The sequence below is a fragment of the Puntigrus tetrazona genome, unplaced genomic scaffold, assembly GCF_018831695.1.
Source record: "Puntigrus tetrazona isolate hp1 unplaced genomic scaffold, ASM1883169v1 S000001111, whole genome shotgun sequence".
NCBI classification, from domain to species: domain Eukaryota; kingdom Metazoa; phylum Chordata; class Actinopteri; order Cypriniformes; family Cyprinidae; genus Puntigrus; species Puntigrus tetrazona.
Window position 1 is genome coordinate 645,001 of NW_025048699.1, and position 27,500 is coordinate 672,500.

The following is a 27,500-nucleotide window of genomic DNA, read 5'->3' on the forward strand; positions in this document are numbered from 1 at the left end:
CACATATTAGTAATCACAAGTTACTTTTAAAGTATTGTTTGTCTTGTTATATGCAAACAACTCACTGAATTAGAAAACACTGTATTAAAGTCAAGCTTAAAACAATAAACAGTTAATATTTTTCATGTTCTGCAACTTACTTAAAAGATCTTCAACCTTCATTTGACTTCCTATGTTTGTAGAGATAGTTGCTGTATGACATGAAATATAAAACAGTTACACTGAAATTAACCTCTTATATGTTTAAATGTTTTTCCCTGGGTATAATCAAAATATTATGCACACTTTAAAATTGATAAGAGTTTTCATAAATTCATAGTACAATTACAAGCCATAGTTCTCATAAAGCCTGATACAATTTATCACAGTGTTACCGTGACAACCGTAGCTAATAGCTTTGATTTATTGGATAATTGTATCAGCCACAACTGACATCAAAACACAATGTAGCATCAGTAACTATGGCAACAACAGCAGTAACTACAGTAAACAGTAACTACAATGAAAGACTTAATTTGCTTCTAAATATTACAAATTAAAATATTATTATTAACACTTACTTAGTTTTTTTTAAATATATGTGACCATGGACTACAAAACAAGTCGTAAGGGTTAATATTTTTAAATTAACTCTTGTGGTTTTTAGGATCGGACAATACTTGGCAGAGATAACCTGGAATATGATCTCTCTCCAACTAAATACTGAGAAAATCGCCTTTAAAGTCGTCCAAATGAAGTTTTTAGCAATGCATGTTATTAATCTAAAATTATTTTTTGTTAGATTCATGCTAGGAAAGTGGAAAATGATCTTCATTTAATATTCTAATGACTTCAGCATAAAATAAAAACCTGTAAAATGTCTTTTTAACTATAGCTGCAGGTATACCTGTGCCACTGATGCTTTTGTGCTCCAGGGTCACATATAATAAAAGCAAACATAAAGGCCTTTAAAATGTTACAATGTGTATTGTTATTGTCTGATAATGTTTATTATAGACTCTATTACGCCATAAACAATCATGATATATTATGAAAACACTACAGCACTTAATACAATGGCATTACGCTGACTTACCATGGTATTACCACAGTATTTATGAAAGGTTTTCCTGAGGTTTGATGTAAACATCATGTAATAACACAGTAACCAGCACAGTCCCCCGGTATCTCTGGTAAAGTACCTGGCCCGCGGAGCGTTGAAGAGTCCCGGGCTGCTGATGATGAGCTGCTGCAGTGAGAGCAGAACCAGAACCCACAGCAGAACCACGAAGCCCAGCAGCAGCAGCGCGGCGGAACTCTCGCGCAGCAGCCCGGAGCTCACTTCCGGCTTGGGTTTGCGTCTCCGGAGGCCGTTCGGCGCCGCCGCTTCGTCGCCGCAGTCCGGCCCGGTCTGGTTCTGGTTCTGCTGGGGTCTGATTCTGCGGACCGTAGTGTCTCTCTCCATCTTTACTGCTGCTGCTGCTGTCAGAGAGAACGGAAGCAGCGGAGGGACAAACTTCAGCAGACACTCGCCGTGCTGGTGGTGGGAGGAGCCTGCTCGACAAAACCCCGCCTCTTTCTCCTTATTAGTGCAGTAGCACCACCTACTGAGCAGCTTCACATCATACACCATCAGGAAAATAATATTTATTATAAGTATCTTGATTTCCTTTTCAAACAGCTGTTTAAAACGCCACACCAATTGATCAGTGTAGTGTACAATGTACAATAATAATAATAATAGTAATAATAAAGGGGCACGTGAATAAAGACACAGTAGAATAAGGCGAAATCTTAAACGTAGCACCAATTCTAGGCGTTTTTATGGCTTTGTTGTTAACAGATGTAGAAATTGCATTTAAATACAACTGCAATTCTTGTCTGAAGATGTTAAAACAGAGTTTACATTTAGTGTATTTATATTTACGGACATAAAACTTTCCAATAAATATCAGGAGGTTTATACAAGCATTCTTAAAATAATATTCTTATGACATAAAGTGTGTAGCTTATAAACACACTTCAAATGCCATGTTCAAACTATGGTTGGTGTAGTAAAACATTTATTTTTGTAGGTTTTTTTACCACTGTTTACATATACGAACCATGTTTTGTGGTTGTACAATGTTTGTGAAAAATGTTTCAGATCTGTGTATTAAATATTGTTTTTATTAAGAACACTTGTGACAGATAATGTCATGATAATTTTGGGTTTCCCTTACCCAATGTGGTATTAATTGTTATTAAAAACGAAATTGAAATAAAAAATAAAAATTTTTTTGCAAATAAAGCAAGGTAAAGATATTGCAGACTCTAAACGACTACAACTTTCTTTATTAGCTTTCTAAAACGTCAAATTAGTTGGAAAGGACAAGTCTTGGCGCTTAAAATAGATGGATCTGGCAACCTTGAAAAATACATGTCATGCAGAAACTCATATAAGCAAATTTGTCATTAAGAGAACAAATTTTATTTTTGAACATGAAACATCCCGTCAATAATAACCTTTGGACCTCAAATGAAATCTGAGAGGTCAAGTTCGTTTACTGAAAACTGTAATATTCACTGAAAATGAAACCACGTGAATCAAGCAGTTTAACCAGAGTCTTCTGAAGAGACGTGATCACTTCAAGACGGACAGATTTTAATCAGGCTTTTCACGGACGCTGGTGTCTCGTTTCTTCGTTTGAAGTGTGGAGAAAGTAGAGAAAATGTAATTCGAGTTTAAAAAAGTGTTTTTTCTCATAAAAAAAGCTATGTCTGTATTTTGCACACAGTGCAATGCAGTCTAAATCAAACCAGCTGCCATTTTTTGTAACACAACCTATTTATATTTTATTACTATTATTTAAATCTTCGATTTAAATGCTCTTGTTTAATTAAGGTCACAAAACTGAGATAGTTGTCTGCGATATCACTAGTAGTCATTATTTTGGTAAAAACAAAGATCTAAATATTAAATTAAAAGTGATTAACTAGCTTCCCTTCGTTGGTCACCGATGCATGATCCAATTGAACATTTTATTAGTCATTTTTAAAGCATTAAATCCATGCTTTAAAATATATATTTCCAATTTCAGCAGAGCTAATCACGAAACGAATGAAAATCCCAAATTCAGTATCTCAGAAAACTACCTAAGAGCAATACAAAGAAATGATTTCTATAAATCTTGGCCAACTGAAAAGCATGAGCATGTCCGGCACTCAATAACTTTAGCCCGAATTCCTGCAGCAACGCGAGTCGATGTGAGTTATAATCATCAGAATTAAAAGAATGAACATGTGAGACATCGGTGTGTGTGTAATGAATAGATATAATATACAAGTTTCGCTTTTTGAATGGAATTAGTGAAACTAACCAGCACCTGTAAGTGTTGATATTTAGCCTGCTTCGTGCGGGTTTCATTGTGGAGGAGCTCGGCACCTGCATGAATCACCATAAATAAGAGATAACAGACAATCTGCATCTCGAAAGAGATCCTCCATCGTTTATTAGAAAGATAATTCTCTTTTGAAAATCATATTTTATCTGCTTTCGCATTAGAAACATCAGCTAGACAGAGATCTATAACCTCTTGTCCATTCTTGCATGATCTCTAGTCTGCATCGTCTCTCAGATAGACACACTGTAGAGTCCCCATGTTTTACTCTGGCCGGTAAAGCCATTGTCTTTGTGAAATAAGACTGTGAGAACTAGACAAACCTGTCGGTTCACCCAGGATGAGAGCGTGTGACCTGCAGCGGGCCAAGCTTTAACGCTCAGTATCTATAAACCTCAAGCTCAGAGAGATCCTCTCTTTCCGTCACAAGGTAATTTCACACTTTCATCTGTGTTATTCATTTTGAACGGTGATATAATCTACCTATATAGCATTATAATCTATCATTGCATAATATTTTATTCTATCCGTTGCACAATAATCACTATATGTTATATGTGCATATTTTAAACAGCAGATGTATGAATAATAAATCTGGACCGTCACAAACTGAGGCCAAAGATCAGCATGTTTTCAATGAAATGTTTATATAAAACACAAAATGCATAAGTAAACAATTTACAGATGGTTATGTACAACCATCTTTATAAATGAATGCTTCAGTCACAGTAAGGTAACTTATTAATAATGCTGCTATCAAACTTAGTTTAATACGTTTGTCTATTATTTCATTGAACAGCTGACACGCATATTCCTCTGAGATTTATAGATATAGTTTCTGTAGCACATAGCATTTTATGTGCATAACGCTCTCATTAAATATTACAACACTCTCGTGTTTTAAAATAATATTTTTGTGGACAGAAAATGTGTGATGTAATGAAAGCGGGAGATCGTGTCTGTGTTAGGAGTTGGTTAAATATGCACTTAATGTACATTTAAGCAATTTTCTTCATGCACAGAGTCTCTTGATCCAGACGGAGCCGTACAAGCAAACAGGACCAAACATGACGTGAGACGAGAAAACTTCACACACTGCAGACTGAGTTCATGCTAATTACTGATCAGGAATTGAACCGTTGATGTGGTGTTATGTAAGACGTAATGTGTATCCAGGTGGTTGCAAAAGAAAAATTGAAGCCAAGAAAAAGTGCTCCAGCAAGTGAATAGTGCTGGTTTGAGTCGGGGATGTTAGTTTTTAGCGGTCGCTGTCGTGGAATAAAACACCTTTGATGAAACTGTATTTGTGTGATTGCAGATATGAATGGAGAGAAGAAATGAAAGCGCATGAAAACTGCCACAGAGCAGCCCAAACCAAGAGAGCTAAAAGAAAAATGGACGGCAGAAAAAGGCCGAAACCGGTGCGTCTCAAGAGAAAAGCAAAAAGAGATGTGTTCGAAGGAGCAGCATGGACAGAATTAATCCGGACTGTGAGTATCTGTTTATTAAGGAACTCCTGTAGTATATTAACAGATGCGTGATTATTTAATCGATGTAAAAATGATAAATCCGTGTATATAGATCTGTATATGTTTGTGATTTGTAGTGTGATGTGATCCAGAGCCTGTGAAGAGTCAAAAACACTTCTCAAGATGTTCTCAAGAACAAACACCGCCGCCAGAAAACCTGTACGTCTTCATCATCGCCATCATCATCATCATCACAGACTCATTCAGCTGCCGGATACTTTCGGCTTCAAACGGACTCTTTCTCAGATCCGTGTTCACACCTTTTCCTTTTCATGTGTCTATTGCCATGGTAACCAATTTTGTTTGTTTTGACCTATAAAATAAGGCGGCGCGTCTTTAATTTCAATAGATTTTTTTCTTTCAGTGTTTAATGACTCACTTCTCACTCCCTTGAGGAACGACCTGACCCGTCCCGCACCGAACTCCTCCACACGAGGACAGTTATCTGGGAGGGTTTCTGTGGAGTGGGTGTGTGGGTGGGGACAAGCTGAGGAGCACACCATCGTCCTCGAGCCTTATTCACTAGATGTGTGTCATCAGGCGTGTGAGCCGGAGGAATGAGCTCCGCAGTCGCTGAACACAAAGAAAGACATTTTGGAAAAATGCATGGAAGTCAATGGTAACCCAAAAACTTTACATTTATAAATCATTTCATTCATACAGGTCTGGGACTACTTGAGGGCGAGTAAATGACGAGTCAATTCAACATCATTGTCGTGAAGCGCATTTGACTTTTTTTTGCACGTTCACTTGGTAAACACTGGGTGAAGCTTCAACTATGAACATCTCGTCTAATGCTAGCCCATAAGAGCCTTATTCTTCAGACGGGATTGTGTGGAGCTGCATTCTGGACCTTGAAATCACTGACCACCGTTGAAATCAACTATGTGGAGAAAAACCTGAATGTTTCTCATTGCGTCTGAAAAAAGAAAGACGCAAAGCATCTTGCATGTTGTTTTGCTTGCTCATATTGTCCTCATTTGTCTGCTAATTGAATGAATGTAAATGCACATTTTGAATGTATTTTATTCTCTGTATATTTTCATGCCATTTATTTTATATTGTCTTTTTTACCATATTCGACATTTATGCAACAAGCGCTGGAGATAAGAATGCTTTGGTATATTAAATCTGTATTTAGTTACGCTAAACTCCTTTGTACAGCTGCACAGTGTTGTTCTTGATTTCAGAGTGTGAAAATAATAAACAGAGATAAATTATGAACGATGACGGTGGTTTCCTGAAGCTCTGTATGCACTGGTTTCCTTTTCATGCTAGACTTGAAAGTCGTCTCCATGAAATCTCAATGAAAAATTGTGCAGAGTGTGTGTTTGTGAGAGTACGGTCTTTTCAGACATATGAAGTATAGTTTTGATATGTCTAATAGGAGCGTATTGTAAAGAGCTAAGTGATGCTTTATTGACTCAATATCCTACAGTGTGTGTTTATACATTCTTGACTGAACATGAATTGTTAATACAACCCTTGTTAATACAAATTATCCAGTGATTACAAATATACACTAGCAGTCGAGTATTTTGAAGATTTTGAATGTTTTCGAAAGGAGCCTCTTCTGCTCACAAATCATTAAATAATCAGATTTGCTCATTTATTCTTCTCTTCTTTTAATCTCTCTTGATTTTGAATCACATCTAAGGTGTGTAAACTTACCGTGTCTATCTAGTCTTTTCAGTTTCAGCAGGCAACTATTATTATTATTATTATTGTCATCATTCCAGCTGTGACTAATCACAACAATGCATATACAGTTACACATTATTACATATGAATCATCAGTCTGTTGTTTTACACACATGCACTACAGACATCATTTAAACCACATAATCAATTGGGATAAAAATTTAGACCTGCCTAAAACAACAAAAGACAATAATTTCTTTGTCTGGCAGTGGCATCGGTTAGATATTTTAAGCTCATTATGTAGCTGAAATAATTGTGACGTTGCTATAACTTTGATTGACCCGGTCGTGCGTCACGCAATAAAAACAGGCCAATCAGAAGAGAGGCTCATGAATATTAATTAGACAAGCCAAAATAGACCCTGTGACAGAGCTCCGGAGAAAGGACCCGTAAAAACCTATTCAGATGGTTTTTGTTACTTATGCCACAAATATACAGTTTTATGTGTGACTTTTTTCGAAACTGAGATTCGTACATTATCTGAAAGCAAAATAAATAAGCTTTCCATTAATGTCTATTTGTTATGATAGGGCTTGTAATATTTAGCCGAGACCCCAGTCTGTCAATACGACATAACTTGTGGTGACCAGCTGTGTGCCAGCGCGTACGTGCCGAGGGATTCCTCGGTCAGGGAATAGAACAGCTGGAAATGGGAGGATTTGCGAGAGGCAAACTGATCCACCTGAGCATCTCCTAATCGACTCCAAATCAGCTGGATCGTCTCGGAGTGGAGTCGCCATTCTCCAGGGAAGGTGAGATGTCATGAAAGCGCATCAGCTGCACGATTGACCTCCACAGCGTGCAGTGATATGAACTACGACTGACTCCAGAGCTGTGAAATGCGGTGTGACTGTAAACCCCCTTGATGGTTGATGTACGATACAGTCGCAGTGTTGTACGGACAAATACGCGCTTGTCTTGCAGCGGCGGCCTGAAGTGCTGCAGAGCTAGATGCACTGCCAGTAGCTCTAGGCAGTTGATGTGCCGAAGTAGACTAGGCCCTGTCCAGAACCCGAGGCCGACGAGCAGGCTGAGACTATATCCACGGCAGATTGGTGGCACGCGAGGATCGGTCTAGTGTTAAATATCTGTTTCTCTGTCCTCTGAGCTGGAGTAGATAGAGTGTCATGATTTTTATGTTCATCTACCATACAGAGCAAACATATACATGTCTGATCAGTGCGGCAGAAAACCTCCAGGATCTTCTCATGTTTCTGGCAGATCATCTCCTGCAGTCGTCCAGTGGCTTCGGTCACTTTGTGTGGTTTACGTGAATGAAACTCCTCATGCCGCTCAAAATGAGTTTGACAGTAAGACTCCAGACACACCAGACAGGACTTGACGGCTCTGTATTTTCTTCCAGTACAGACGTCACACTGAACATCTCCATCTCCAGCTCCAGCGTCACAATCAGCAGAGAGTTTGGTCTTCTTCAGTTTCTCCACCAGTTCAGTCAGCATGGTGTTTCTAGATAAAGCAGGTCTTGTACTGAAGGTCTGTCTGCACTGAGGACAGCTGTAGACTCTCTTCTGATCCTCCTGATCCCAGCAGCCTGTAATACAGCTCTTACAGTAACTGTGTCCACAGGAAGTAGTCACCGGATCCTTCAGGAGATCCAGACACACTGGACACATCAACTCATCCTGAGAAAATCTGGCTTCTGCCATTTTACTGCTTGAATACAGAGACACAACTACACTACACAGTTTCTCTTTAGCTGAACTGATTTCTGGTTCTGTGTTTAAGGGGGAAAAAGTCTGTAAAGCAGCTTCCTCATTCCTTCTTCTGCTGTTTTAATGCAAACACCTTGACTAGTTGATTCAGGTGCGTTAATAACTCCTCTTATTTTCTGTGAGAGTGCTGAGGCTTCTTGACTGAGCTATGACTCGATGTATTACACCACTAATATCATATGTCGTACGTCGAATCAGAAGACAGCCAAGAAGCTGGAACTCAGAGCTCAGTCAGTTATTTATGTCATAATTTTAAAACAAAAAGCAATTTCTCTGAAGACTTTATGACACAGAATCCTCTGCCGTCTGGTCGCTCTCGCTTCACAGAGATGATCACAACATCCAGCACAAAAACACATGCAATCTACCCGAGGGATATTTATTTCACTATTTCACAGGCCGGTGTGGAGTGGCTTCACCAAATATTCCTGTCAGACCTCCGCTGCCTACCTCTGGTCACCATCTGCTCAGTCCCTGGGTAAAAAACATTTTGCACCTAATAAACGGCCAGAGAAAAGCTTTTTGATTAAAAAAACACCCAAAGGTGAGAAAGAATCACAACTTACACTTGCAGGACTTGGTAGAAGATCATTAACTGTGACTAAAAACATGATGCATTCAGAGATACGATCAATATTATTGCGATCAATTTTTGTTCTAGGGGTTTTTTTGTGTTGGCTGAATGTCCTTTCTCTGTTCTCTGCCATTAATAATTTAAGCTGTCACAGAAGCTTGTTAATGTATATCCAAAACTATGTGCTAAAATATGTAGAGGATAGTTGCCCCTCTCTCCCTCTCTCTCTCTCTCTTTCTCACACACACACACACACACACACACACACACACACACACAAACAAAGCTTTAAGGCAATTTCACACAGGACACAGAATGCACTGAGCTATAAAATATTATTTAATATTTTGAAATATTTTAAATTTAAACTACAAAATTACTGTATTAAAATCTTTTTTACTGTGTTTATACATGTGAAGACGACGAGCTAGATTTAAAAATGAGCTAGGTAGCGAATACATGTAAACATTAACCGCGTGACCATATAATATGATTAAATGATAATAATAGGTGTATCAGCAATCATAAATGAAAAAAAGACATTTGACTATAAGATGTAAAAGTTAGAAGAATACACATTTGCATGAGAGCACCATTAAAACACACACACACACACACACACACACACACTTTGACATAAAACAAACTAAAAACATGGGTGAAACAGCAGTGCAGATCGGATGAAGAACTGGAATTTAGCAGCTCTCATCCCTTTAAAATTATTCTGTGCAGTCAGTGGATCATCTATTTGTGTAAATAATAATTTTATACTTCATAAAGATCATTTGCACATTTTTTTATGTTGCACTCTGTATATTTCTGTTCTATTGGTATGGGTGGTCCCTCAGATCAGGTTTTATCATCCTACCCCAAGTGGTCTGTGACTTCCAGGTCAGAATCAGTCCCAACAGGTCCTGTCAAGTCTTTCTTGATTGTTTTGTCTTGATTTGGTGTGTTTTAAAGAATACTGGTGTCTGTAAGCAGAACTTCCACTATTTGCCAGGTACGCTGACTCTTTGACATTATTTTAATATTTGCGTCTTATTCTGATCAGTTGTGCAACCAAAATGTATTTAAAATGGTGAGGGTATTTTGTATTTCGTGCTTATTTTGTTAAATATCCTTTCTGTCCAATGCATGCCGGGGGTGTCTCACTTTAAAGGTATTAATAAGCATATAGGCTACTTCATACTCTGAGTAAACTGAAGCTGGCCGCCTGAATTCCTAAGCAATGTTAGGTCTGCAATGCACAGAAAATGTGTAAAAGTGTGGAATATTTCAATATCTTTATGGTAATGATCTCCTAAAAGACATTCTGCTGACTATAGGTGACTTTTCAAGAATATGTCAACTTATTCTAACCCTAACCCTACCGGTCTACTAATACTAGTTAGTTGACATGTAGGTGCAAAGATACTAGCCTTCCAGTCAATGTAATAGAGACTAGTCTAAGCACTAGGACTCCCTCCACTAGAAGAACTTATGCCCTCAGGTGGTTGCTTGTTTCTGAAAGTTGAATACTTTGAGTCTGTTGTGAGTCATTCCCAGTCTATAATCACCAGTACAAACATAATATTGAATCATCACTGTCCTCCAATGGTTATAATATCAATTTAAGCGAAAAGTTAATAAATACGTATAAAATAAACGGTATGGAAGGTTACACAAATACACAGAGATATAGACAGCTTTTTTTGCAACACGGAAGCGAGCTATTTTCTCTCCAGACCAGTGTGTTTATAACTATGACGATACATTAAAAGTAGGATCAAGCAGCAGCTGTTTTCTGGAAGTGTATGACAGCAGAAGCCTGAAAAATGAACGCGATCATAGTTCTGTTAGAAATAATGTGGATATGAAATAAATCACGGGATACAAAAACATGCGCAGTCAAGAAAAATGCATGAAATATAAGACAATGAAAGATGAAATGTGATCAGAGTAAAAGTACAGCATCGGAGCGATATCAGAAGATGATCTGGGAGATAGTGTGTTTGTGATCAGTCTTCAACAGGAGGATGATGATGATTATGTCTTCAGCAGCTGCGATGAAGGGTTCACCTCTCTTTTACCATTAGAACCAAACTTTACAGGTCCTTCCGGGTCACATTACACTAAAAACCACATACATATCAGATTATATTTGTGCACATTTATTATGTTCTTGATCAAAAACTGTTCTGTCAAACAAACACTATCTGTAAATGTTGCGTGTATTTCGATTAACTTGTCTGAATGGGTCACTTTCACTGGAGTCGAGAAAGCCATTAAGTAAAATATGATGACTTAATAAACACTTACAATACGGCCTCAGTCTCTCCATACTGTCCCATCTCACAGAAATCAGTCTTTCCTCTTGCGATTCACAGATTCTGACCTGCATTTCTCTCTCTTTCCTCTCGTTTTGTGCTCATCTGTTGTTTCTGATGCTCCCGCAGCTTTCTATTTCTCTGATTTTCTTTTTACGCTATATTCGTGTCTATAATAAACACAGTTTAATTAAAGCCAGCTGCGTTAAAGCGATATGAAACAACGATCGCACTGTTGTAATGCAAACGTTCAATCATTTAAAAGAAAATCAGGAAATGATAAAATGGCAAACGATCCAGTCACCCGTATGAGAATAAAGCTGCTCAGTGAAGTAGGATTTAATGATGAATGAAATCTCTCACCTGTAAGTGTGTATAAAATCACAGAGTATATATTAAATAAAGATCCACCGTGAGATCTATCTTCATAGTCAGCATCTCTGTCTGTTCATCTGTGCTCTGTTTTACACCAGGATTGAGTTTGTGGTTTTATACCGGGGCTATATGCAGTTTCATACCAAACGAACCTGTTCAAGCTGCATTTTTAGGTGGTGTGATGAAAACATCAGCCAATGAGGTAACACGGAAGTAAACTAGTTTTCCAAAGTGTTATAAAAAAATTAAGTAAACAATCAAACTGCATGCACTATATAGACCAGTGTATTTTTATTTACTCCAATAAATGAACATGGTAATAAATGCAAGCTTGCTGTATCAATCGGCGTGTTCTGACAGCTTATAAACTGATAATAATTGTGCTGAAATCAGTAGATATGAAAGGATTCTAATGTACAGTCTGGGAACTATTGCTCAGGTTTGATTTCAGTTGGTTTAGGGTTTGTAGTCCATGTCTGACAATGCTTTAATTGCAGTCTTTTTAGTTTATTTGTCTTATTTAGGCTACTGTTCGACTTTCTCCATAGCATGGCTGTTTCTCTGCATAATTTAAATAGATCGTATATTTGACCATGAGCTTCGTGATAAAAATGGCTCGTGTGAATAACTTCTCTGTTAAGTTCATATGTGAATTTCATGGAGGGAACTTGGTCATTTTGCTTATTGGGTTTGTGTATAAAATAGACTTGAAGTAAAAGTTAAAGCAAAAACTAGCCAAGTTCGGATTTCATGTTTTCTAGTCATTTTGCATCTCAAATCAATGCATCTTGATTGAATGAGATATTTATACTAGAAAAGAAGACATATATACTTCTTTTGCAGCGTGCTTATAACTGATTAATAGAGACAAATAATTTGCTCCTCAAACATAAAGATTTTGACGCATTAAACCCTGTTTTTATCCACACACATCTCACACACTCATACAATAACTGCAGATTTACCATGTCCCTGTCTGCTTTGAAGCTTTGAGAATCTTAAGAGATGATAGAAACTAAAGTGTATGTAACTTAATTTAAATGTTCAGGTTAAAGTCTGCATTTTCCTAGATTTTCACCTCTAAAGAATAACAATAACATTAATAGAGTCGGTTTAACTCTGTTGAAGTCAGATAAATAACTGAATTATTGTTACGAGGGGGCGTTAGGTATCATTAATGAATGACTGAAAAAAAATTCCAGGTGTGTCGGCAAGTCCATACGGCATAACCAAATATTCAAAGTGGTTTTCCACTCATGCCCTTCCTTGGTCCGATTCAGGTTGAATGCACTTCTCAAATCCAACTTAGTATAGATGGTAGCTTCTTATAGTTGTTCTAAAGCAGATGGGACTAAAGGCAGAGGGAAGTGAAACTTGATGGTAACGTTGTCAAATCCCTGATAATCAATACAAGGTCTGAGTCCTCCATCTTTTTTCTCCACAAAGAAGAAACCAGCAGTGGCTGGGGAGGTCAACGGTTGAAAATAATTGCAGTGCTCCAGTGATGTACTCCTCCATGGCTTGGCTTTCGGTTCAGGACAAGGGGTAGACTTTACTCTTGGGTGGCATGGCATTGGGGAGAAGGTTGATGGCGCAGTCTCCGAGCCTGTGTGGGGGTAGCTGCATGGCTTTGGCTTTACTGAACACTTTAGAAATGTCTTGGTAACAGGAAGGAAACAGAATGGTTAACCTCAGGGCTCTCTACACTGGTCGTGAGACAAGATACAGGTTTACTGGGAAGACATCGGCCATGGCAGCATGTTGACCAGCTCTTTAATTCGCCATGGCGCCAGGAAATATTGGGATCATGAGCTGATAGCCAGGGGTACCCTAGAATCACCTTGTGTTTAGGAGAATCCACCACATACAGGGAGACTTGGAGAGTGAGGGTTTGGGTCTGCTGTGCAATTCCATTACAAATGAGAGTATTATTGATGGCTTTGATCTTGATTGGTGGAGTGCAGGATTGTACAGGAATGTTATATTTTGCAATGATACTATGATCAATCAGGTTCAAAGCTGCTTCAGAATCTATCATGGCTGTGAGATTAATGGACATGTCATTCGCTATAACGGTGATGGGCAACTTTAATGTTCTGTTAGAGAGTAGTGGGAAAATGTTCAATATTCACCAGGGGAGAAGAGGGCTTGTGCGGGCATCCCAGGCTGCGGTGTTCTGCTCCACCACAGTAGAAACATAATCGATTCTGATGCCGCCTTTCCCTTTCTCCTTCAAGAAGCCTGGCTGCATGGGTTCTTGAATGCCTGTTGATTGGGACTGACCTGAATGGTAGGGGTACCTGTCTCATGAGATTATCAAGTTTAATGTTCAGAGTGAAAAGGTCTGAGAAGGACAGCTCCTCTCCCTTACAGGCCAGCTCAGTTTGCAGATCAGGGTTCAGACTTCGGTAAAACAAGGCTTTTAGTGCAACACCATTCCATCCACTCTGTGCTGCCAGCGTTATAAAATCAATGGCATGTTCGGCTGCTGATCGATTACCTTGAGTGAGGTTCAAGAGTCGTGTCGACATATCTTTTCCACCTGCAGGATATTCAAAGACCTCACGGAGCTGTTGCATGAAGTAATCTGCTGAATACTTTAGTCTTGAGTCAGTATCCCAAACAGCTGCAGTCCAGTCAATTGCTCTGCCCGTTAACAATGACATCACAAAAGCGCATTTCTTCTCCTCCGACTCAAACTTGCTTTCTTGAAAACTGAGGTATAACTTGGTGAATAAAGCCCTTGCACTGTTCACAGTACCATCAAATTTGTCAGGAAGAGCAAAGCTTACCATCTCGGGTGAGGGTGGAGGAAGGGATCGGATGAAATGCCTAAAATGTTCATTTACAGATTGTAGCTTGTTGAGCTGCTCTTGTGCTAGTAGTAGCAATCAGAAACGTTAAGACAGGTGGGTGGTCAGTAACAAATAGGCAGTCCGGACTTTCACCAAGTACAGAGGTAATCCAGGAAACAGCAGTCAGAAGACAGGCAATGGGTCGAATCCAGAACATCAGTCCACACCAGGCAAACAATACAAAAAGGGCAGGTCCAAAAAACATGAAACGTGAAAAAAGCAAATTCATACACAGAACAGGCAATTAGAAAATCACAACTAAACTTCATTTGTTTACTTGTTTTGTTAGCGGTTTTATGTATTTCGTTATACTCGGTGTGATTAGATTATTACTGTCATATAGCTCTAGCTGATGTAATGCTGGTTAGCTTTCTTCGCACTTATTCACTCGACGCATTAAATGAAGATGTTCTTGATGCACTGACTGTTCTAGCACTAATACAACCGCTGTTTAACAATGAATCCAGCAGAAGGCATAAGGATACAAAACACACAAGGCTATAAAGTGAATAATGAAAATGATTTATTGTGTGATCATTTTACCTGAAAGAACATTTTGATCTTTTATATAACTGATGTGACACTGTGTTAAACACCAAAAAATACATTAAACACTAAATGAGTGATTTCAATCAAAACAGAGAAAAGCATAGAAAGACAATTCTTCTGATGCATTTAATTTCACTGAAGTTAAGCTGCAGAATTAATATCATGAAGAGAAAACAAGAGACACTATAACATCTCACTGATTAACATGCAGCTCAAAGCATTATGGGTAGAATGTCTGGTATATAGAATATCTAATATACAGACTTTATATACAATATACAGACCATTAATTTTAAATTTAATAATGCTACTTTAATGGGATGCTAGCTTGTTTGTTTAGGTGGCCAGTTCTGTGCTTGTAATTTTTGACTAAATATGAAAATATCACGTTGTGCGACTACTGCAGTGTTTAACATCATAGATATAGTATGTCCCGGATTGGCAGTGTTTTTTTTGACAGTGTTTATTACTTGGCAGTCAATGGGACAAGCCTCACAGTAACAAAACCAAGAGACTGTTACTTTGTAAAGAGAGCAAACTTGTTTGAGTCAGTAAAGGCACTTCTTTTGTAGCAGTAAAAAACTACTGCAGAAAAACCTATACCCACAAGTATCCAAAAAGTTACCAAAGTACAATAATTCATTACATTTAATACATTTGATTCTTTACGCCTCTGTGTACTGATGATCAAGTTCAGCTCTTAAAATCTACATACTTATTGACTGATTGTCTTTTTCTCCCTCGGTCCAGTTCATAATATTAGTGGGATGTAGAGGATGCCACAGATCTTCTCTCCTTACTAAAAATTAAAAAAGAAAACAGTATTTGGAAATTCTATTGCCACACACACACACACACACACACACACACATTTGTATTTGTGAGAGATGCACTACTATGAATGAAATGCTTATACTAACAGAAGGTCAGAGGTCACTGGTTCATTACAGAATTTTATGGGTGGCTCCATGGATTTCTGTCTGATCCTTTCACTGATGCTGGCAAAAAAAGATTTTCAGCATTAGCAAAAAAAAAAAAAAAAAAATGCATGCATAGATTTGGTCAGGCATTCAAATATTTATTCAGTTAGACGCTTGTTATTCAAACCCATTTACATATAAGCGAAACAACAAGTAATTCATCATTGGAAGCAATGTGATATTTGCAAAAAAACAAAGATTTTTATGTTAAGTCTCAGATATTTGGTTGATGATTCAGCTAATGAGGATCAGTGTGACTGAAAAGGATTTTGCCGCTCATGCGTCTCACCTGGGGACAGATAAGAAGGTAAGAGAAAGATCCTTCATGTTTTGCTTGCGGATGGATTCAGGAGACGGAGAACTCATTTGAGAGTCCTGATCTTCAGTGTTTTCACAGCGACTCATTTTGAGACGCTGCTCTCCAGCTGTCACGTGGAAACAGAGTTGGTTGTTTCCTTTATTTTCCCGTAGCACAATATTACAGTACATCTACAAAGTAGACTATCAATCTGAATCAACTAACATATTATGTCTATATTATATTTGTTTGTTTTTTTAATATTTCAGAATATTTCTGAGTAGAATTATATCCAAAAATCTTTTGTGTTTAAATTGTTCTTTGTGTAGGGGATCAGGGCCCCGGTTCAGAAGCCTGGCCCCTAGAGTTTACGACACGGAGAAACAAAACCCGGTCAAAAAGGAAGGTAGTAATCTCATGAAAGAGAGCGGTTTTACTCCAAAAACACCTGTTAACCAAGTAACGTCAAACAACTAGGCTACATTCATTTATGTGATTTATATGTATATTAAAATATGCATATTATTGCATTTTAATGTTAGCTTCAGTGTATGAATGGAGGCAGACTGTTGCAAAAATAATTAAACTTAGATACAAGGACTTAATTCTAAATTATTAATGATTTTGTAAAGTAAAGTAAGTTAGCTTAATTTAGCTAAGCACTGCTTTGCCCTTTTGTCCTTAAGTTAAAAACGAAATCTAGACTAATGAGTATCAAAAAAATAAATAAATCGAACAGCATCTCATTTTATACGGCTAGCCATGAAGAATCAATTCTTAACTTACCAATCATATAGGAGTTGTTCTGTTTACTCGCTGTTTAGAGCCACGGACCTTTTCTTTATTCACTTTCACTTTTACTTGTGAGGCGTTTTCCTTCAACTGCAGTCACGTTAAAATCAGACTTACTCCCTCTAGTGTCATCACTTCACGACAACACGGAAATCTTGTTTTATCCTCACTGATACACACAAACAGTCGTGTGAATTAATGTGTATATCAGACCTGTCTCATTCACAGGTCAGACAGAGAGAGAGACCAGTAACCCAGTATATATATATATATATATATATATATATATATATATATATATATATACTAACAACAAAAATCACTCACATTTTTTAATCATCAAACACATCTAAATATTTATCAGAGATAACACAAGCAAACAACAATTTTCTCTCTTCTTGTTGAGTCTCATTATCTTTTCATTTTCTTCTCTCCCACTCCTCTTTTCTCTCGCTCCAGTTGTTCATAATGCCTTTTTCTTTCCTGTTTCTTTTATTCATAGTCTCTCTTTTTTTCTTCTCTTTCTCCTCTGTTTCTATTTCTCCTCCTCTATCTTATGCTTTTTTTCTTCTCTCTCAAATCTAATATTCTCCAGTTCTTCTTTCAGTTGTTCCTCGTGTTTCTCTTTCTTTCTTCTTCCTCTCGTTCTCCTCATCCTCCCATTCTCTCTGCCGTCGTTTAATTTCCTCTTTTCTGTCTTTTTCAGCCACTTTTATTTTTCTCCTTCACCTCTATCTTTCGTCTTCATTACTCCTTTGGTCATCACAATCTCTCTTTTTTTGTTTCTTCTTTAAATTTCGTTTTTAAACAAAAACAAGCTGTAACTTAAAAAAAAACCCAAAAATAAAAATAATTTTACAGTTAACAATTTAATGTTTGACAATAAATACAGGAGAAAATATATGAAGAACACAAAACACTGAAAACAAAGTGAATAATGAAAATGATTTATTGATTATATAATCTTTTTAACTGAAAGATGATTTTGAAAACACAAACCGAGATAAGCACAGAAACACACGGTCAACTTGATTTATTACACACAGTTATTCTGATTTATACCTATATTAAGATGATCTTTCAACAGCTAGCATCAGCAGAAACAAATTCATTTTAGTTCCCCTTTTAGACCCCGGCTCGTTTTCTTCTTCTGTCTGCTGGTTCTTGCTTGACACCTTTGCAGGGATTCTACAATAAAAACTCATCAAAAGAAACTTCCAGTTTATCTGTTCCTTATGTGTGGGGGTTGTCCAGGAGATTTCCAATTACAATCTCAGCGCAATTTTTCACCGTTACCTTCATAGAATTGCCTTTTTATTATTATGATTAACAATAATCACAATTTTATAGATTTCCTAATCATTGCAGTTCCCATTTTTGTTTTTTTAGATTTTATATAACATTATAAGTTTGTACACATTCACAAAAACAAACTCTTTATCATCTTCATGAAAGTGATGTTTGGTCTCTACTTTAACAAATACACACAAAAGATTTTTTATGAAAATAGTGTTAAATAGCCGTACAAATAATTGTATTGTACTGTTAAAGCAGATACATTTAGGTCTATAGGAGTTTACTCAAGATACATTTAAAATACATTTTAAATATTAAAAACATGAACGTCTTACCTATTCTTTATTTTAATACAAAGAAGATTAGCGGTCGTTTCCATCTTTGTCCACTAGATGACAAAACAAGATTATCAAACGAAGGCCTTTAGACTCAGAAAGGGTTGTATCACAAGTCTGTTTTACACACAAGGGATTTTATTTTGGTGTCAGAAGCTTCAAGTAGAGAAAGTACAAACATACATATCATTTAAGGTAATAAAACACACATACACACACACAGAATGAGGAAGTGAGAGGTTATTATCACATGGTGTTAGTTTCAGATCAAAATGTGGTTTTGCGCAGACACACACACACACACACACCTGATATAAGATAAATGTTTCAGGAGTTGAGATCACAGAATAAGACACATGGTTGTTTGATAACGGTTTTATTTTTATGCTTGGATTAAATGTTTGAAAATAAATAATAAGAAATTGAGAAAAGTAATCAAAAAGGAATGAAACAATAAGTTACATTAATACAGTATTTGAAATATACACAATATATTTCAACGTATGGCATTTCCAACAGTGTTTTTTTTCATGCAAAATAAGTCACATGACAACACTTTCTTTTCTTCAGATAACACACTTATTGATAGCGTTTCATTTCCATGGCCTTTATAATTTACTAATACTAATTAAACTGAGATCAGGCCACTGGTTGATGTGACAGCTGGTTTGACTCTTGCATCTTGTATTAATAGACATTTTAAACTCTTGGTTTCCTTTCAATCATTAATATCATCTCACTGTGGGCTCGCCTTGAACAGTGTTTTACAGCTTTCAAATTTTTGTTGTTTAGCTCTTGATGGCACCATCCAGCCATATTAGCCTTTGGGTTTGCTTAAATTTAGGGCCCATAGAGGACGCGGGAGCCCGTAGTTGTAGTAGATTGCATTAAATCTGTTAAGATTAGAGTATATGTACAAGACAATGATAGTTTTATGGACAGACTGTAGTCCTGTGGTGTAGTCAGGGTCTGGACTAGTTCAGGTCTTTTAGTGTTATTGCTTCATGAAAGTTCAGACAGAGAATGCAGTTTTTCTCTGTGAGCCGTTTATATCTCATCTGTCTCTTAGTGAATGACTCTACAGGTTATTCATCCTGTGAGACTGCAGAAAATAAAGATTAAAGAAGAAAACAAAGGCGAGTGTGTAAGAAGACATGTATTATGGGAATTATGTATTATAAGGGGGAACATTTGATAATGAGCTCTAGCACCACTCCCCCCGCAACCTGACCACTTCCCTTTCTCTCAGCTTTTACACCGAAATTGAGAAAAAAATAGAGACGGAGACTGAAAGAGAGAGACCAAGCACAGGACCACGCATTTATAATCCCCCAAATAAAGATTAAATGAGATCAACAACATGTCCAGGGATGCAACATAAGGCACATTTAGACTAACCAGTGCATTCAGGTAACGACTGAATATATAGCTTGGCATTTATACAAGCTTAATCTATAAATGTTAGCCGACAGTAAACTGTGACGGGCCGTGGCTAGGCCTTTAGTGACGTCCTACATGCAACTGATAATACCATCGTAATGATGCCACGGCTAAAGAGAAACCATAAATATTACACAGGAATGCAGTATAACGGAGCTCTGCATCACAGACATGTAACATTAATTCTGTTAATAAAGCTACGAAAAAATGCTGACGTTATACCTGCAAGATTGCTGTGGGCCTAATTTAACGTTTTCAATGCCGTTGATTTAAAACTACAGAAGTCTGCGCTGATGAATCTGAAGGGCTTGGGCAGATTTCTTTGACCTGGCAACACAATTGCTGAAATATGATTGGATAAAAGTAAACATACATTACTGGAAGCAGTGTAAAAATAAGCCATTCTGATAATATTTAGGCCAGAAGAAAAGGCTTTGCTGGCCCCGACGACAGACCACTGATAAAAAAAAAAACAGCTTGATTTTGGTGCTCATGAAAAATATTTTAAAAATATAGTAGAAACATAGTAATTACACTCTAAAACTGCTGGTTAAAAAAAAAAAAAAAAAAACCCATTTTTTAACTTGTTCAAAAAAATCCTGTTTTTAACCCAGCAATGGGTTTCCAAAATAAACCAAATTAGGTTGATTTGGATTATATGCTTTTTTATGGTTTAAACTTACTACATTGCTAGTCTAAAATGAACCCAAATTACCCAGGCAGAGGTTGGGTCAGGCAGCAAACAATCACATAGATTAAAGACAGGCAGGGTCAAAACCAAAGAATCTATGACGAGGGAAACACAAGGCTAGGCTAACTAGAAACAATCAATCAATCAATCAATCAATGCAACCTGCAGGCGAGGGGCCTGCTTCAGAATTTATAGTCTTGAAACAGGAAGTAGCAGCAGAGGGAATGATCACAGATCATCCAGAGGTAAGGGCTTCCTCTGCTGGCTTGGTGACAGTCATCTTGTGTTTCCTCACCAGTGTGTTCCCTTATGCCTATATTTAGTATTTCCTCGTCCTGTCCCCATTCAGTTGTGGTATTCCCCTATCTAATTAAGTTCCACCTGCGTGTTATCACGTTTCCTGTGTAGAAGCCCAATGTTTTCCATAGTATAGCATCTGTGTGTGCTTGCCTGCCTTTTGTAACCCCTGTTTTGAATCATTAAATGACTGTTATTTCCAGTTAATCTCCTCATTCTTCTTTTCATAACAGGAGGCATCCGTTTGTTTTGCATGATTCCTTGCCGTAGGCCCGTGGCGATCTCCCCTTCTGTGTCTACACCGGCCGCTTCGAACGCTAGTCTGCTGAACCTTCATCCGTCAAGTCCGTCAGCCGCTCCAAAGTCGAGTTCACAGGCCGCTGGTTAAACTCCCCCAAGATCTCCAAACACTCCTGGACACAAACAATGAATGACGACTTTGCATTTTTAATCTTTACTCACCATAACGTATTTTTCATTCACGTGCTGAGAAAATGGCGGCTTCTCACTGGTGGCGTGACGTGAATGCTGTGCTTCATGTCCGCTTTCCCAACCCATCATCGCTGGGTTATAGACAGAGAACTATTTTTAACCCAACTTGGGTTAATCCACTGTAACATTTTCCTTTTTTTTCTTCTTTGCAATAACTGCAATGATGACCATCAACAGCGCTGACCACACTCCACACAGAATCAGTGTCAGTGAATGAGAACGTGTTTTATTACTGCACTCAGCGTCAGTCGAACCCGTTCCTTTCTGGATCGTTTCCTTACCAAGAGCCTCACAGCTGTTAGAGAGAGATACAGTACTCAAGTTAAACTACACATACAGCTCTTGAGAGAAAAAAAGTACAGTTACGAAGTACAGAAGCGTCTAAAAATATGAATATTTACTTTGTATGCCATTTGCAGATAGTCCCGTCTGAATATGACCCAGAAGGACAGTCCTCGCACTCCGTGTCTCTGATTTCTGTTCCTGTACAAATACAATTATATTACATGAGAAATAAAAGCAGTGACAGATCTCACAGATAAGGACATTATTACTCTGTATAGCATCTAAATTAATCTTCACATAACTAATAATCAGCCTAATAATAATTAAGTAGATTTTTTCAGGTGGTTTTCTCAGAGACACAAGCAAACAATGTCTATCAGGAAACAAATCATACTTTCCTACATGTATTATTTCCATAATAATAGAGTTATTTAATATAATTGTACGCAGAGTTATTGTTCTCAGTTTTTTGGATGTATATTAAAGCTGTTTGACTGATAAAACACGGACCGTTTCGGCTGATGTATTGTCCAGCTGAGCAGGATGAATGTTTTTACAGTTGGAGAGTGATTCTATACAGTAATAACCCGGCAGCGGTTCACACGCTGTATCTGATATTAATGTACATGTCTTCTTTACTCTCAGACCGTTACCTTTAACGAGAAAGAACACAAGCGAGTCAATTAGAGAAAACCTGGCAATGACAAGCCATCTAGAGAAAAGCATGAAAGCATGATGACTGAGGAATGTTTTACTCACTTTGATCACAGACAGAACAAGGCAGACATTCTATAAATCCATTCGGAGCATTAGTGAAGGTCTTGTTGAGACACGAATGACATGTTGTGTTTGTTAACTTATCACAGTGTCTATAAACTCGATTTCCTACACAATATAAAAACACCACACTTGACCAATCTTTTTATGATACTAAAATACTAATACCAATAATCAGAATGTAATAATGCTGGCCTGACTGTTATTCTAATTAATCTTGTTATGAACAATCCTAAAATTGTTTTTTGACCTCTTCAGGGATATAGGGATTCATCTATCGTGTGAGAAGATCAGTCTTATCCAGAACTTACCTGGATCACATATCGGACAACACTCTCCATTAATTTCATATTCTGCGTTATTACATGCTGCCACACAAAACACAACGTTCATGGAGAGGAGGAGCAGCTGCTCTGATAGATTATGGAACATGAAGATATTTGGGATGAAAAAATAAATCTTCTATGGTGCAGAAGTGGCCATTTGCTCTTTTTTCGTGGAGCTGAAAAATAAATATGTGTTAGATGACTTTCAGAAAAACAAAATTGCGCCAGACACATTTTACTAAAATGCATGAACTTTAAAACTAAACACGGACTGATTATTTTCTACATTAATGCACCAGCAGGTGACGTGTCAACTCCTCAAGAACAGAGCTATGACAATTTACAAAATGCCTATATTTCACATTACATAACATATTGTGGTGGCCAGGAAGAGTAATGGTCCCCCACAAGGCAGCCTGAGCACTTTCAGCACCATGGAGAACGCCACAAGAAAGGGGTCACCAGGTAATCAGGACCAAGGATAGCTCCCACACAGGTGTTTATCCTTGCTTCACTAATAGGAACCCTCAGCTGCAGACTGTTGGGTGCGATCAGGAACCACCACATAAGAGAATGAAGAAGCCTCAGTAGGGGAAGACAAGAGCAGACAAGCAGAGGCTGAATGCTGGAACCACTGAACCACAGAAGTGCAGTGTGGCCGTGAGTAGCCTGGACTCCTTCCATTAACTTCAGTTATAGTATTTTTCCAACCCCTCTCCCTCACCTTATTACAAAATAAAGAAATACGAGTTCTGTTCCACTTAAACCTGCCTGCTGTATTTCCTGAGTGGACAACCTGAGCTAATCTCACCAATTTGGTGGTCAGGGGCTTACAATATATTTAGGAAAATAAGTTTTATTTAACATGTTTTTAATTAACATTCAAATTTGAAGATGCTAAATAACATTTCATACCTTTGATCAAAAGACAAACCCGCTCTGAATAGAGTTATTGTCACAAACAGCACGCCCTATAAAACAAACTTCCTCATGGACACTCACCGCAAAGTCTTGTTTGTTCCGGCTGCAATTCTGAGCGTTCTTCTCTGTGTTTGATTTCCTGTTGCTGATTCGGATTGTATTTGTTCTCTGCATGTCTACTGACCTTCTGCCCATTCCTGACTCGATTATAAGCTGCCCGCCTCGACCTTCTGCCTGGTATCGTTTACGTCTATGATCATCCCTGTACTGTACTGACTGCTACAAAGTTTGTCCAAACTTCTCTGTGCTTTATCCGGTCAGAAAACTGAAACTTAAAATAATGTCATTCTTAGAGAGTTGGATTTATGAGAAGAGCAGTCTACGAACTCCTGAAGACAACTTCTGATGAAAACAAGTATCTTCAGTGAACTTTTCCTCAATTTAATTATTTATTGATCACATCTGATCTACGGGTCTCAACTCTACTTCTACACAGGTTTGAACTGACATGAGGATTAGTAAATACTAGCAGAAGGTTTTTTTGCTTGCTTTTGAAAACTGCCTTTTATTTGTCAAGATTGAGGGGTCCGAGGCGTATGGATCCATTCGCAGGCTTTTATTGAGCAAAGGCATGGTCAAAGCAGGCAGGCGTCAAAACACAGCAAACAGGAGTGAAAGAGGCAAGGCAACAACAGAATCCAAAAACAGGCAGAGGTCGGGTCAGGCAGCAAACAATCAGAGTATCAAAAGACAGGCAGGGTCAACTGATATACATAAGTCCAAACCCAATCGCCAGGTGAGTATTCGGTCCATCTCTGCGCCGACGGTCCGCTTGTTCTTGAAACCTTCGAACCGCTCTTGAAGATGGACATGAGCAGAGTTCCAGACTTCCTCACTCCTTTGTAACCACGAGTTAACTGCGGGTAGTGCTGAGGGTTCCCCAGACCAGGGAAACAGTGGAGGTTGAAAGCCCAGTACACATTGAAAAGGGGTAAGCCCGGTGGATTGTTTTCTTAAGGAGTTTTGTGCGTACTCAGCCCAGACTAAGTAGCGGCTCCAATCGTGCTGATTGTCATGGCAGTAACTCCGCAAAAATTGAGACAGCTCTTGGTTTAAGCGTTCAGCTTGACCGTTGGATTGGGGTGATAACCTGATGTCAGACTTGCATTGTTGAGTTGTGTACAGAAGGCATGCCAGACTCGAGAGGTGAACTGTGGGCCACGATCAGAAATTATATCCTCGGGTAATCCATAGAAGCGAAATACTTGCTGCAAGAGCACCTCAGCAGTTTCCCAGGCTGTGGGTAATTTGGGCAAAGGTATAAACCTGCATGATTTGGAGAACCGGTCAACAACCGTGAGCACTGTGGTAAATGAATTGGAGACCGGTAAATCAGTCACGAAATCTATGGCGATGTGTGACCACAGTCTTCCGGTATGGGTAGGGGTTGTAGGAGACCTGCTGGGCACTGATGAGGTTTTTGTGATGTTGCATGTTTGACATTGCTGAACAAATTTGATTGTGTCAGTGCGGAGGGTTGACCACCAGAAGCGATTACTAACTAACTGAAGAGTTGCTGTGATGCCTGGATGACCAGCGCTGGGGTATCGTGAACCCAGTGGAGAACTCTTGAACGTAAGCCCTGTGGCACATAGGTTCGTTCAGGTGGGCATGCTGGTGGGACAGGTTTGGCAAGTTGGGCCTCCGTGATCTCGGTCATGAAATCCCACTGGACTGGAGCAACAATACGAGCAGGCGGCAGAATTGGATCTCGAGCGGGCTCGTGAGGGGCGTCCTCAAACTGCCTGGATAGGGCATCCGCCTTGGTGTTCTTTGAGCCTGGGCAATATTTGACTTTGAAGTCAAATCGGAGAAGAACAGAGACCATCTGGCTTGTCTCGAGTTTAAACGTTTGGCGGATTGGATGTACTCGAGGTTTCTGTGATCGGTAAGGATGGTGAATGGTAGTTTGGCCCCCTCTAGCCAATGCCGCCACTCCTCAAGGGCAGATTTCATTGCGAGGAGCTCTCTGTCCCCACATCGTAGTTTCGCTCAGCTGGGTTAAGTTTACGGGAGAAGTAAGCGCATAGGAAGAGTTTCGCTGGCTGCCTGTGACGTTGAGACAAAATGGCGCCGATACCCACATTTGAAGCATCAACTTCTACAATAAACTCCCGGTTGGGGTCTGGGTGATGAAGTATTGGGGCGGACGTGAACCTTTCTTTGAGCAGTTTGAATGCTTGGATGCTGTCAGCTGACCATGATAGGCGATGATTTCCTTTTGACCAGTGAGGTGAGTGGAGCGGCGATGATACTGAAATTGCGAATGAATCTCTGATAGGCGGGCGAGGCCACTCCACGACTGCTTTGACCTTGTGCTCGTCCATCGTTACCCCCTCCGAACTGATGATATAACCCAGGTAAGCCACTTGTGGAATTCGCATTTCTGAAGTTTGGCGTATAGTTGATTATCTATGAGGCGTTGTAAGACAGCCCTGGCATGATTGACATGACCATCGAAGTTATCTGAGTAAACTAGAATGTCGTCCATGTAAACGATGAGGAATTGGTTTAACATGTCTCTAAACATCTCATTCACAAAAGCCTGAAAAACAGACGGACTGTTTGCGAGCCCGAACGGCATGACAAGATATTCATAGTGCCCAGATGTCGTGGAGAAAGCCGTCTTCCATTCATCTCCTTCTCTGATACGGATCAGATTATAAGCATTTCGGAGGTCTAACTTAGTGAAAAACTTGGCCCTGCGGAGTTGTTCAAGGAGGCTGGTACAAGTGTCAGCGGATAACGGTATTTAACGGTCACTTCATTCAGACTGCGGTAATCAATGCAGGGCCGAAGGCTTCCATCCTTCGTCTTGACGAAGAAAACCCGGCAGATGCTGGTGATGTAGAGGGGCAGATGAATCCCTTGGCCAATTCATCCTCGATGTAGGATCTCATTGCCTCCGATTCTGGTTGTGAGAGGGGAAAGACACGGCCACGTTGAGGATGCGTCCAGGCATGAGATCAATGGCGCAGTCATAGGGACGATGAGGTGGTAGTTGGGTAGCACCTTTCTCACTGAATGCAATGGCTAAATCTTGATATTCAGCAGGGAGTTTGGGTAAATCTGGGACCTTTTCTTCAGAGGGAGGTGGTTTGGAAGGGAATTGATGCAGGGGGGGTGTTCAGGCAGCGCTTGTGACCGTTTGTTGACCAATGTGTTATTTGATGATCGGCCCAGGATATGGTGGGGTTGCGAATCTCAAGCCAGGGTAGTCCGAGGATGATGCGGTGTTTGAGTGAATCACAAAGAAACGAATTGATTCGAATGGCTTGCTTGAAGAATTAGGGGTTGAGTGACAGATGACACATTTCCTGGTCCGAGTGGGCGTCCATCTAGCGCCGCCACTGCCACATGGGGTTCACATGAGACAAGAGAGATTCAGCGAACGTTTTATCGATAAAATTGCCTGCGGCTCCTGAATCAATGAGGGCTATGGCTGTAATCCATGTCCGCTCCACTTTTAGTTGAACATTGATCTCAAAAGACACAAGCGTTCACGCATTCTCACGGTCTCACTCCT

At 39.0% G+C, this 27,500-nt stretch overlaps 3 protein-coding genes and 1 long non-coding RNA gene across 8 annotated transcripts in view; all 4 read right to left on the minus strand.

Moving 5' to 3' along the window:
* LOC122341050 (endoplasmic reticulum metallopeptidase 1) overlaps positions 1–1,499 on the minus strand; it is a 16,398-nt gene extending 14,899 nt beyond the window's left edge. For 2 of the 3 annotated variants that reach the window (XM_043234365.1, XM_043234364.1), the window contains exon 1: positions 1,182–1,499. In XM_043234365.1, coding sequence (XP_043090300.1) covers positions 1,182–1,444 — 263 coding nt within the window. In that variant the 5' untranslated portion in view covers positions 1,445–1,499. The remainder of the gene's footprint in view (positions 1–1,181) is intronic. The other variant, XM_043234366.1, reaches the window with a different exon arrangement.
* A 5,900-nt stretch (positions 1,500–7,399) lies between these two features.
* LOC122341060 (E3 ubiquitin/ISG15 ligase TRIM25-like) lies at positions 7,400–8,384 on the minus strand. Its single transcript, XM_043234382.1, has one exon. The coding sequence runs from the start codon at positions 8,254–8,256 to the stop codon at positions 7,558–7,560; it is 699 nt and encodes a 232-aa protein (XP_043090317.1). The 5' UTR covers positions 8,257–8,384; the 3' UTR covers positions 7,400–7,557.
* Positions 8,385–9,214: 830 nt separating this feature from the next.
* On the minus strand, positions 9,215–11,703 carry LOC122341073. The gene is made up of 3 exons (XR_006250408.1): positions 11,569–11,703; positions 11,198–11,375; positions 9,215–11,010 (listed from the first exon to the last, which is right to left on the minus strand). It is a non-coding gene; the product is annotated as an uncharacterized LOC122341073 (long non-coding RNA).
* Positions 11,704–20,970: 9,267 nt separating this feature from the next.
* The window catches only part of LOC122341069 (tumor necrosis factor receptor superfamily member 14-like), a 9,339-nt gene continuing 2,809 nt past the window's right edge, over positions 20,971–27,500 (minus strand). The window contains exons 2-8 of one of the 3 annotated variants that reach the window (XR_006250407.1): positions 23,996–27,500; positions 22,979–23,169; positions 22,650–22,775; positions 22,401–22,543; positions 22,007–22,088; positions 21,623–21,900; positions 20,971–21,526 (exon numbers count right to left, since the gene is read on the minus strand). The exon at positions 23,996–27,500 is cut by the window's right edge and continues 771 nt beyond it. Coding sequence is in view for 2 of the 3 variants with exons in the window: in XM_043234395.1 (XP_043090330.1) it covers positions 21,812–21,900; positions 22,007–22,088; positions 22,401–22,543; positions 22,650–22,775; positions 22,979–23,099 (561 nt within the window). In the remaining variant the exon portion in view is untranslated. Of the gene's footprint in view, positions 21,527–21,622; positions 21,901–22,006; positions 22,089–22,400; positions 22,544–22,649; positions 22,776–22,978; positions 23,170–23,409; positions 23,415–23,995 lie in introns of all 3 variants that reach the window. The other 2 variants (XM_043234395.1, XM_043234396.1) reach the window with 2 other exon arrangements.

Bases quoted from the DNA above. Each gene is read 5' to 3' on its own strand.
- LOC122341060 (XM_043234382.1), bottom strand. From the start codon at position 8,256: ATGGCAGAAGCCAGATTTTCTCAGGATGAGTTGATGTGTCCAGTGTGT.